Below are 13291 nucleotides of genomic sequence, written 5' to 3' on the forward strand. Positions count from 1 at the left end.
CAAGTTCATCCAACAAAAACTTGGGTAATTGAGTTACAGTATCAGTCAAGCAGTTATTCTAACTACATTTTAGCAGGTTTTTGTTTTGTTTTTTACAGTGATAGCTGCATGTGATCCTGCTTCAAATCATCTCAGTTCTCACTGCCATTAACCAAAGGTTTTGTAGAGTGTTATTTATAGCCTTTATATCACGAGAAATCTAATTTAATGGTTTAATGTCATGTACAATTATTAGGACCTACATTATTTTTACAGACCTGATAGATACTCTGTTTGTCTTCTTACATGGGTGAGCTGTTTGTAAGACTTGTTTGTAAGACAGTGTGTCATGTTAGTTGTCACACAAAACATTTGTGGTTTCGCAAAACCACACCCAAGCACGCTTACAGACTTACATATACACCACATGGTTTTGTTATTTTCGCTTACAGCTATTCTGAGAACAAAAATGGGAAGATGTTTTCTGAAAGGTTTGACACAGTCTTTTCCTCTAATAACAAAGAATATAACATTGTGACAAATCATTTTAAGTTCACAACTTGTAGTTGCTTCTATATAAAATTCTGGCCTTTGTACCCATAACATTCTAAGATGTCCCAACATAATACTGTATATATGATACAGTAAAGGTTAACATTAAGAACAAATAGTTCCATGCAGTAGTGTCAAGTATTGTTCACCATGTTTTGTAGAATTGGTGAGTTTTAAAGTATGTAATGTGTGAAAGTTTATAGTTTCTGCACACACATTTTAGAAGATGACAGGAATATTTGAGTACACCTTTCCTCATACCTACGCCCAATTTTACAGCTACAGTAACATAGTGTACTTTTAGCCTTTCCACAGTAACTTGTATTGTGGTGTGTTTCACAATCACACACCTAGAAAACTCCTACCACAAAGGTGATTTGATGAATTTCATCATAGGAAGCCCTTATAACCTCAGCAACCGCAGGTATTTGAAACGTTTCTGTGCCAATACTTTTTTATCAAGTTTTATTTGCATGATAAACACAGAAGACATTTTTTTGCTTAAGGAAGCTGGACCATTTCTATGAACTTTGAGAAACTACATGTATTTGCACAGCTGATGTGCAACACTTCTCATGAAGAGTTTGCTCGGGAGAACTGCAGGAATGGTCTTAAGAGTCCAAAATAGGGTCTGACCCTCATGTTGTTTTAAGTGACATGTTTATACAATAGAAGTTCATGTTTACACCTATGAAACATTGGTTTATTTTGGTTTCCATAGAATGTATTTTCCATAGGTTTAACATGAAACATTCAAGCACACAATATACTGGTAAGTTTGTATTTAAAACAGTTGACCCACTGTTCAGCCAGTCACCAATTAACCAGCACAAAACCATTTGGTTTTGAATGTATTTGTTTGTGAGAACAAAAGGGAAATTATACCTGAACTATGAATCTACACAAGTGTCTGCTTCCTCGAAACTAGCAAATTGCCTACTAATATTAGAAGTATTCAAAGAATTTAAACTGTTATAGCACTTTATTTTGGCTCTTAAGGTTTCTTAAGGTTTCCTTATGCCCATGTGATGTTCCCTCTATAAACATTCCTTTGCATCCCAAAGTGTTTTCTTTTTTGTGATGTTAACATCTGTACTATTATCTAAAGATCAAATTGTTCATTTTTTTAGTCAGATAATGATGACGTTTACTGTCGGAGATTGTGGAGAGAGAAGAGACTTTGTTCTCTTTTGAGTAAAGTTGTTGTTTTTTCTCCTCCGCTCTGATGAGCTATTAAAACGTTGATTTATACTCTTTTATCAGCTGGCTTTTTCTGGAGGGAAGAAAAACAAGAGAAGACATGCAGAGACACGTGAAACACACTGAGATGTTGACAAAGGTTCTGTTTTTACCCCATGTGAAAAACTGTTCATGCCTAACAGGGTAAATGGCAAAGACTGCCAGTTTGGTTGATTTCACAGTTTGTGTGTGAGGGCAAGTGTCACATGTTGGGGTAAGCTTGTGTTTGTACATTTGAACAAGTGTTCCCTTTTTAATTTTCAAGCTTTCTGTATGGCGTTTTCTACATTTTATAGCCTAGATTAATTTGTTCCCAAGAAGCTACCCTGGTATGTGACTTATGCATGGTTTTTTTGGTCATTGGCAGAATTAAAGTTACTATTTCACATCTATTTAATAAAGTAAACAACAGTTTATCTGGTGCGTCTTTATAAGTACTTTCCTACACTACTGAATAGAGTGACGAAGACCCTATTATGTAAATTTAAATTCCAATAGTGATACGAATCCTCCTCAGGAAAACAGATTTTGCTAGAAATCTGGTCTTTGATGTCAACTTGACTGGAAGTGTTAAAGTAATGAGGCTGAGATTTAAGTGAGATTTATTTATTTTTTATTTGAGGGTTAGGTTTAGGGTGTGGGTTAGTGGATAGAAAATATTATTAGCTCACTATAAAAACTGTAGAATCCAATAAAAAGTCCCCATCAAGATAGAAATCAAACAGGTCTGTGTCTGTGTGTGTGTTTTAGGAACTGGGAGGCATTGAAGAGATGGGATGAGGCCCTACAGCTCACCCCAGATGATGCTGTGCTATATGAGATGAAGTCACAGGTAAGAATAAATTCAAATCAAATGCACTGTACAATGTTAATCTAAATAAATTAAAGGTGAGCCTGTAAAGTGTGGAATGTACTGACACACATACTGTACACATAGCTTTTCTGCTGACACACTCTCTTTTTCGTTATTCTCTCTTTCTCTCTGGCTGTTATTTTCATTTCCTCCTCCCCAAGTTCCACTCCCCAAACACGCTCAAGATCTGTGGCTTTATAACAGAATATTATGACATCATTATAGTTTTTTTCGTGTTCTCCCTTCTCTTTTCTATCTTTATAGTGTACTGGTACTGCACAAACAAACTGTATCTTACAGAGAGAACTCTATGGACTTACTCTGTCAGTCTTTTTTGGATGGAATTATTACTCCTTGGGCACACTGCAGATTTTAGATCGAGGCCCAGCCAAGGCAACTCACGTAAACAAATATAAATGGTACCATTTTCACGAGTTCGAATCCAGGAACAAAAAATTACATTTTCATATATGACTGTGGAACAAGTTAGTGTTGAAGTATTAATCACATGTTAAATCTTTGCTTATAACAGGATGGCGTTTAAAAATAGTTGCAAAGGAAAAGTTTGGACAGGCATACTGATGTATCTCATATTTCAATTCTTGAAATTAGGCAACTTTTTTCTAGACTACAGCTCCGCACACACATTCTTTCAACCAACTTTATGACGTGTCTTCCTGGGATGCTTTTTAAACCATACTAAGTTGCTGTGTGTGCTCTCTACTTATTGTCTGCTTTCCCTTCACTTTTAGAGCTTTTAGTTTAAAAGTTTATAAGATAACCAGAAACATTCAGTCTTATGCTTCCAATCTGTAGACTAGTAGTGTAAGTGGGAATTAAAATATATTTAATATAATATTTATAGAATTAGTTATATAAAATTATTTATCAGGTCTCACCTTCAGCATTAACAAGCTGGGGCAACATCTTCTTCCAGTAACACAGTAATGTGTTAACATACGACAGCTTTTAAAAGCATTTTTACAAGTGGACCCAGTCTTTTCAACCCCACTGTTTGTGTGTTTGTCCTGAATTTTATGATTTCAAGTCAAAGAACAGCCATTAATACTGTCAAAGTGTTGATGCACCTGCTTCCAAATGGCAATGCATTTAGAAAGTGTTGAAAAGCATTTGCATAACACTCCCAGGCAATCACTTTCAAAAGCCACCAAATAGATAGCATTATTTTTTAGATGACAGTGCTTGCATAAGAGTAGCTCACTGCTGGTTTCAAAATATTATAAGCCAAATACATATATTGGATTCTGTTAACCTTATCTTATCTATTATCTCTTCTCTCATTTCTCAACTCTTTCTCTCAAGTTGCCTTTAATATCCTTTTTGTTTACTCTCTATTGTCTATCATCGATTCTTATCTCATCTCTGCTTTAGCTCTGCCAGTCCCAATAAGACAGGACATTACAGGACATCTTGGTTTTGACAGAGACAGAATTGTACTGCTTATCATTTCTATGATATCTTTTGGCATATAAATAAGATTATTTTTACATTGTTGCATATTTTATTGAAAGAAGTTATTTAATTAAGGATTTTGGTAAAACCTTTCATTTAAGGTTATATTTATATGGAATAAATGAAATGCGACATTAGAAGTGAACTTTAAAAGGGAATTTAGGGTCTTGAAGAATGTGAGCTATGGACTAAATTAAACTGTCCTTATTGTACCTTATTAGGTAATGAAATGTATAACGGAATTAGTCACGTTCAACAACCATTATAAATTAGATAAATGACAAATAACTAGATTATTTGTCTTAATAGATTCTCCACCATTAAACTGATACGTTTCATTGTATCCGCTCACAATTTCTACTGTAATGAATTAGCTTTAATAAGTGAATTATGATTAATTCACTTATTGGAGTAATATTATTCTCATGGCTTATTGAAAATAATATAACATGTATTTATGTACAGCTTTGATGCGAAATCTTTTAGAAACAGGGATGAGATTATTTATCAAAATATACCATAGTCACGTCGTCTTTGAACACAGACAAACTTTATTACAATTCTAAACATAAATCTAATCTAACACATACAGTGCATCCGGAAAGTATTCACAGTGCTTTACTTTTTCCACATTTTGTTATGTTACAGCCTTATTCCAAAATGGATTAAATTAATTATTTTCCTAAAATTTCTACAAACAATACCCCATTATGACAACGTGAAAAAAGTTTGTTTGAAATCTTTGCAAATTTATTAAAAATAAAAAAGGAAAAAAATCACATTCACAGCCTTTGCCATGACACTCAAAATTGAGCTCAGGTGCCTCCTGTTTCCACTGATCATCCTTGAAATGTTTCTACGACTTGAATGGAGTCGACCTGTGGTAAATTCAGTTAATTGGACATTTGGAAAGGCACACACCTGTCTATATAAGGTCTCACAGTTAACAGTGCATGTCAGAGCACAAACCGAGCCATGAAGTCCAAGGAATTGACTGTAGACCTCCGAGACAGGATTGTATCAAGGCACAGATCTGGGGAAGGGTACAGAAACATTTCTGCAGCATTGAAGGTCCCAGTGAGCACAGTGGCCTCCATCATCCGTAAATGGAAGAAGTTTGGAACCACCGGGACTCTTCTTAGAGCTGGCCGCCCGGCCAAACTGAGTGATTGGGAGAGAAAGGCCTTAGTCAGGGTGGTGACCAAGAACCCGATGGTCACTCTGACAGAGCTCCAGCGTTTCTCAGTGGAGAGAGGAGAACCTTCCAGAAGAACAACCATCTGTGCAGCACTCCACCAATCAGGCCTGTATGGTAGAGTGGCCAGACGGAAGCCATTAAAATTAAAAGGCACATGACAGCCTGAGTGGAGTTTGCCAAAAGGCACCTGAAGGACTCTCAGACTATGAGAAACTAAATTCTCTGGTCTGATGAAACAAAGATTTAACTTTTTGGCCTGAGTGGCAAGCGTCATGTCTGGAGGAAACCAGGCACCGCTCATCACCTGGCCAATACCATCCATACAGTGAAGCATGGTGGTGGCAGCATCATGCTGTGGGGATGTTTTTCAGCGGCAGGAACTGGGAGACTAGTCTGGATCGAGGAAAAGATGAATGAAGAAATGTACAGAGACATCCTTGATTAAAACCTGCTCCAGAGCGCTCTGGACCTCAGACTGGGGCGAAGGTTCATCTTCTAACAGGACAACGACCCTAAGCACACATCCAAGATAACAAAGGAGTGGCTATGGGATCTCTGGAGAGATCTGAAAATGGCTGTGCACAGATGCTCCCCATCCAGCTTGAGAGGTCCTGCAAAGAAGAATGGGTGAAACAGCCCATAAATAGGTGTGCCAAGCTTGTAGCGTCATTCACAAAAAGACTTGAGGCTGTAATTGGTGCCAAAGGTGCTTCAACAAAGTATTGAGCAAAGGCTGTGAATACTTATGTACATGTGATTTTTCTTTCGTTTTTTTATTTTTAATAAATTTACAAAGATTTCAAACTTCTTTCACGTTGTCATTATGGGGTATTGTTTGTAGAATTTTGAGGAAATAATTAATTTAATCCATTTTGGAATAAGGCTGTAACACAACAAAATGTGGAAAAATAGAAGTGCTGTGAATACTTTCTGGATGCACTGTATATACATAATACAGGTTGGTGAAAAGAGTGACATAAGTGACAAAAGAAGAATGTGAAATAAATATTCAGTACAGTGAAAATTTACTTTATGGTGTCTGTTGACAATACCTTAAGAACCATTTATACTTCTTTGAGTCTACATCGATTTGATATCGGATTACCCAAATGATTTAATTAATACACCAGCACTTTGAGCACAATATTGGAGATGTACTTGTGTGTCTTTGGTGTTTCCTTGCATTCTTTGTGTTGCTTGGTTCTTGGTAATGTTTTGGATCTCTGAATGAATGACGATTTTGTCTGTATTAATTATGGGGTTAGTTTGAAGCGAGGCCATAGAGAGTGATGAGTTTTCTTGGGACGTCGAGTCCCAAGCTTTCTTGAACCTCACATGGTGAGGACCTGGCCGGTAGCGGAGCAACCAGACGAAGCACGTGCAGGCAGAAGAGTGGAGAGCCTCAAGAGCCACGAGAAGGGAGGATGAAGAGAGAAGAGCCAAGAGCGTGTGTTCTTCCTGTTTGGAAATATTTGAACTGAAATTGGCCGCATCCCAATGCTCAGCGGAGCAACCAGACGAAGCACATGCAGGCAGAACGCTTACATACTAAACATGAAATTTTTTTCGTTGATGTTATATGTGTAGGTAACAAAACATGAAAATCCCTGGTTACAAAATAATACTGGTTAAATCATGGGTTATACAACATGGATGAAACATTACACACGTTTTAAAGAGGTACATCTGGCTATAATCATTCATTTGTGAGTTATACAAGTTACCACAGGTTAAAGCAATTGTCCGAATGCCAAGCAAGACTAGGCATTGTATGAACTGTGGATTTAAATGCATTCTGTACATTTTGGAAGGTTGATTCAGCAAAGTACTGTGACTTTGTGTGAGATGTTTCGGGATTAAGGAATGTCTTAGTGTTCGAGTTGTGCAAATCTGATGGTCTTTTGGAAGCCCTTCAGAGAGAACTCCGCTTTAACTCTGTGTGGAAGATCAGGAGGTCAGGCTGTGGAGGGGCCTTTCTGACAAATGAGGATGCCTGGGCCGTTTGATATATGACGGTGAAGAATTCCAGGATTGCAAAGGTTGAAAACTCGAGATTCAAGTCATATCATTTCAATTCTTCTACATGTATAATACTACATATTCGTAAACATTAGTTAACTTCATTAGTTAACTTGAACTAACAATAATAAAAAAAAAAACATTTCCATCAATTTAATCTTTGTAAATTTAATCTTGGAAAATGTTCATTTCAGCATTCACTAATACTTAAAAAAATAAATAAATGAAAAGTATATGTTTATATTTGTTAATGGAATTTGACCGAACATAAACTAATACAAAAAAATTCTTTTTTTCATTGTTAGTTAATTGTGTCTAATGTTAACAAACAGAACCTTACTGTGAAGTGTTAGCATTATTTTTAAACTACAGGTGAAACTCGAAAAATTAGAATATCGTGCAAAAGTTCATTAATTTCAGTAATTCAACTTAAAAGGTGAAACTAATATATTATATAGACTCATTACAAGCAAAGTAAGATATTTCAAGCCTTTATTTGATATAATTTTGATGATTATGGCTTACAGCTTATGAAAACCCCAAATTCAGAATCTCAGAAAATTAGAATATTGTGAAAAGGTTCAGTATTGTAGGCTCAAAGTGTCACACTCTAATCAGCTAAACACCTGCAAAGGGTTCCTGAGCCTTTAAATGGTCTCTCAGTCTGGTTCAGTTGAATTCACAATCATGGGGAAGACTGCTGACCTGACAGTTGTGCAGAAAACCATCATTGACACCCTCCACAAGGAGGGAAAGCCTCAAAAGGTAATTGCAAAAGAAGTTGGATGTTCTCAAAGTGCTGTATCAAAGCACATTAATAGAAAGTTAAGTGGAAGGGAAAAGTGTGGAAGAAAAAGGTGCACAAGCAGCAGGGATGACCGTAGCCTGGAGAGGATTGTCAGGAAAAGGCCATTCAAATGTGTGGGGAGCTTCACAAGGAGTGGACTGAGGCTTCAAATGTCAGTATTCCTCTTGTCAAGCCGCTCCCGAACAACAAACAACGTCAGAAGCGTCTTACCTGGGCTAAAGAAAAAAAGAACTGGTCTGTTGCTCAGTGGTCCAAAGTCCTCTTTTCTGATGAGAGCAAATTTTGCATCTCATTTGGAAACCAAGGTCCCAGAGTCTGGAGGAAGAATGGAGAGGCACACAATCCAAGATGCTTGAAGTCCAGTGTGAAGTTTCCACAGTCTGTGTTGGTTTGGGGAGCCATGGCATCGGCTGGTGTTGGTCCACTGTGCTTTATTAAGTCCACAGTCAACGCAGCCGTCTACCGGACATTTTAGAGCACTTCATGCTTCCTTCAGCAGACAAGCTTTATGGAGATGCTGACTTCATTTTCCAGCAGGACTTGGCACCTGCCCACACTGCCAAAAGTACCAAAACCTGGTTCAATGACCATGGTATTACTGTGCTTGATTGGCCAGCAAACTCGCCTGACCTGAACCCCATAGAGAATCTATGGGGCATTGCCAAGAGAAAGATGAGAGACATGAGACCAAACAATACAGAAGAGCTGAAGGCCGCTATTGAAGCATCTTGGTCTTCCATAACACCTCAGCATTGCCACAGGCTGATAGCATCCATGCCACGCCGCATTGAGGCAGTAATTAATGCAAAAGAGGCCCAAACCAAGTACTGAGTACATATGCATGATTATACTTTTCAGAGGGCCGACATTTCTGTATTTAAAATCCTTTTTTTTAATTGATTTCATGTAATATTCTAATTTTCTGAGATTCTGAATTTGGGGTTTTCATAAGCTGTAAGCCATAATCATCAAAATTATATCAAATAAAGGCTTGAAATATCTTACTTTGCTTGTAATGAGTCTATATAATATATTAGTTTCACCTTTTAAGTTGAATTACTGAAATTAATGAACTTTTGCACGATATTCTAATTTTTCGAGTTTCACCTGTAATTTGAGTTTCTAACTTGAATCTTTTGGGTATCAGGTATTTTTTTTTTATCTAGACGATGTTAGAGAATACACATATTTATAGGTTTTCTTATGAGAAAATGTAATTAAAATGTCATTATAATTCAAATTTAAAGCAGCAAGGGATAGTTCGCACAAAAATGAAAATGTTCTCATCATTTACTCACCCTCATGCCACCCCAGATGTGTATGACTTTCTGACTTTAAAAGTATACTTCAGCTCTGTAGGTCGTGTTAATAAAAGTGAATGGTGAGACCTTTGAAGCTCCAAAAATCACATAAAGGCAGCATAAATGTAATCCAAATTTCTCCTGTGGTTTAATATATGTCATCTGAAGCGATGCAATCAGTTTGGTTCAGAAACATAAAAATGTCAATCATTTTTTTACTATAAATCCACTTTCAATTTCACTTTCACAAATATGACCAAATCGCAAAATGTTATGTGTATTTAGAATTTTCTCTAGAATCCATCCATCCTTCCCTCCATCCATCCATCCATCCTCTATAGCAGTTTTTCCTATGTCCAGTCGGGTAGTGCTGGAGCTTATTCCAGCTTTCTCATGCCGAAGGCCGGGAAACACACTGGACAGGTGGCCAGTCCATCACAGGGCTAACACACACAGACACTATCACCTATGTGGCAGTTTCCAGTTTCCAATTCACTTGCGGGAAACCGGAGCACCCGGAGGAAACCCACATGAACACAGGGAGAACATGCAAACTACACAGAAAGGCCCTAGGTGAGCCAGGACTCGAACCTGGTACCTTCTTTACAGTGATGCCCACTTAGCCACTGTGCCTTTTTTTTGATGCCACTTGTCTCTTTAAATTTACAGGAACTTAAATTTAACTGAAACTGGGCAGGGGATTTCTATTTCCCAGCATGCATTGCATTGAACTCGACAGAGAAAGTGTATGTTAAAAATTAAATGTTATATAATGTGTCTTTGTGCGAGACTTTAGTGTTTATTTTTTGGTGTGCTATTCAAAACCGTTTCAGTTAAAGTTTTTGGAGGTTACCATTATGAAGAATGGTAGAGCTTGAACTTTTAGGTTGAATACATGTTCAATTTGAGATTTTTCTTTAGTATATTACTTTACTCTTTGAGTAATTGCTATGCTAACCAAAGTATGCTGTTTTCAATTTGCCCTGCATTCAGCATGCTCACATTCACAGGACTAGCTAGTTAGGTTTCCTCTACTTGAAGTATTTAAATTGAGCTTACATGGTAATTTTAAGTATAGCCAAAGAGTTACATTTTAAGTTGTGCCATAGTGCCATAACAATTTGCTTACTCAATTTCAAGTAAAGAGCTATTAACATGCATGTGTAGCACATAATCAAAATCTGAAAGTTGTATTAACTTAAACTTGGGTGATAATTAACTTAAAAAAAATGGATGTAACTGATTGCCTCTGTAAACCCTAACTTATTAGGGTTTACAGTGTGATTAATAGTTGATTAGTTGATTTTTAACCCTCTGATTCTCTTGACTATATTCCCTTTGTGAGTATTTTCTTGTGCTGTTTTGTTTCATCATGTTTCCTGGGTCCTGCTCTGCCTGATGGTTACTGACTAGGTTAAGTTGATATTTGTTTTCTCCATTGTTTTACCCCGTCGTGGGTTGGTATGTTTGTTCCAGCATTCACTTTTTGTCTGGGCATTTTTGAGTTTTGTTTTAGCCCTTGTGTGTGTGTGTGTGTGTGTGTGTGTTTCAAAAATAGTGTTGGATGCACATATCAGAACCAGAATGAGCTTCATTGCTAAGTATTCTTACACATTCAATGAATTTGTCTTGGTGACAAGCTTCTTGTGCACAAACAAGACACATTTATAATAATGTAAAAAAAGTAGGATCAAAATGAAAAGTTAATAAAAAATATAAGTATATATAGAAATACACAAGAAGACTATTTATAGATATACATAGTATCTCACAAAAGTGAGTACACCCCTCACATTTCTGTAAATATTTGATTATATCTTTTCATGTGACAACACTGAAGAAATGACACTTTGCTACAATGTAAAGTTGTGCGTGTACAGCTTGTATAACAGTGTAAATTTGCTGTCCCCTCAAAATAACTCAACACACAGCCATAATGTCTAAACTGCTGGCAACAAAAGTGAGTACACCCCTAAGTGAAAATGTCCAAATTTATTTGTCATTTCTTCAGTGTTGTCACATGAAAAGATATAATCAAATATTTTTTATATTTATATTTTTTTATATACTTTTGTGAGATACTGTGTGTGTGTGTGTGTGTGTGTGTGTGTGTGCACGTGCGCGTGTGTGCGTGTGTATGTATATATATATATATATATATTTGTGTACGTATGTATGTATGTATGTATGTGTGGCAGAAGAGGTAGGGTATGTTGGATAAATATAATAGACTATGCTGTGTATTGCACATAATTATACTTGCTCACTCATTCATGCACACACAAGTATGTCCATATATAAATACTCACTGAGGCAAGTATAGACATAAACACCCTTATTTGTTCAATACTTTCACTAATTCAGGTTGTATTCAGCAACAGTCATTAGATACAATCACCTCCTCTCTGATCTCTTGCAACACTTTTTCTTCTTTCTGATCCCTTAACTCACTCTTTTTTTCCATGAATCTCTCCCTCTCTGCTTCTTTTTAAAGCCCCTTTCATCACTCTTCATATTATCTGTGGCGTAAGTGTTTTGGCTTTGATGTCTCAGTATCATTGTCTGTTGTTCTGTATTGTTTTTGTTGGCGTGGATGAGTGTGCTTGAAATGACAGTTTGGACCCTTCAACTGATTGGTCTATAAATTAAATGTACCATCAAAACAATAACAGACATATGTTCTCAGCAATATGAGAGGTTATTTTGTGAATATAGTCAAGGCTGATGGGCATTGGTAGTGACGTGAAGTGGAGTACCTGCAACCCCTTTAGTTGTGACTATATTCACAATATGGCATATCCTCAAGTGCCTTATGGAGCATTTCCACTGCACGGTACGACTGGACTCTGCTCGCTTTTTGGGGATTTTCTACTGGATAGTTCCTGGTACCTGATGCTTTTTTAGTACCACCTCGGTTGAGGTTCCAAGAGAGCCGAGCCGATACTAAATGTGATGTCAAAATCTTGCAGATCACTAATTGGTCAGGGAGAATCGTCACTCCCTGCGTCACTGGATTTCCGAAATGCCCCATCATCAACCCGCTAGTTTTAAAATTAGTAACGGCGATAGCAGTATCATTTGTTCATGCGAATTGTGAAAAAAAGAAATGGCTGTGCGCAAAACCAAGCCATGGTCAATAAACGAGGTGCAGATAGTCCACTCGTTAGTGATGACCAAAACGAAAAAGTCTCTGAGGAAGTGTATCAGCTGTTAGCCACCACCGGACCTACCAACAGTGTAGGAAAAAGTAAAAAAAACTTAAAAGTGACTACAGAACTATCAAGGAAAAGTGGAAGTGTTTCGGCCAAATGGACGCTATCTAAACCGGCGAGCAATGGGAGGGAGAGTGCCCTGGACTGGCGTTGATTCACAATGGATGATGGTATGTTTTGTTATGTTAACTCTATACTCTGCTTGAAAGCTTCACCAGCTACTGGAAAGCTTGCTTCTAAAACAACCAGGCCAATTTAACTGTTACACTTGTGTAAAATCACCATGCAACAACAGCTTTATGCAGCACAATGAGCTAGTAGCTAATAGTTAGTGGTTGTGTTATTGTTTTGGTCAGTTTGTGTCGCGTTTAAAATGATGTCACGGCAGTTGAGGCGCCACAGCTATGACGATCAGCCTATTATCCCACCCACGCTGAGGCACTGAACTGCAGTGGAAATACAAGCTCAGAAAAGTAAAGTGAGTAGAGCTGAGGTGAGTCAAACTGTAACGTGCAGTGGAAAAGTGCCATTAGGGTGCTTTCACACTAGAACTGTTGGTGCGCACCCAGGGTCGAATGATGTATTTTCTGAACTCTGGTGCACACATGTGAACTGCACCCGAGTCGGCTTGAAAAGGTGAACTGGGGTATGGTTCAT

At 37.4% G+C, this 13291-nt stretch overlaps 1 protein-coding gene across 1 annotated transcript in view; it reads left to right on the forward strand.

Annotated features, from left to right (window-relative positions):
- Window positions 1–13291, forward strand: part of ttc33 (tetratricopeptide repeat domain 33) — a 48255-nt gene that overhangs the window by 16367 nt on the left and 18597 nt on the right. The window contains exon 3 of the mRNA XM_052095295.1: window positions 2521–2602. Within this exon, the coding sequence (XP_051951255.1) occupies window positions 2521–2602 (82 nt within the window). The remainder of the gene's footprint in view (window positions 1–2520; window positions 2603–13291) is intronic.

The sequence above is a fragment of the Xyrauchen texanus genome, chromosome 3 (genome assembly GCF_025860055.1).
Source record: "Xyrauchen texanus isolate HMW12.3.18 chromosome 3, RBS_HiC_50CHRs, whole genome shotgun sequence".
NCBI lineage: Eukaryota > Metazoa > Chordata > Actinopteri > Cypriniformes > Catostomidae > Xyrauchen > Xyrauchen texanus.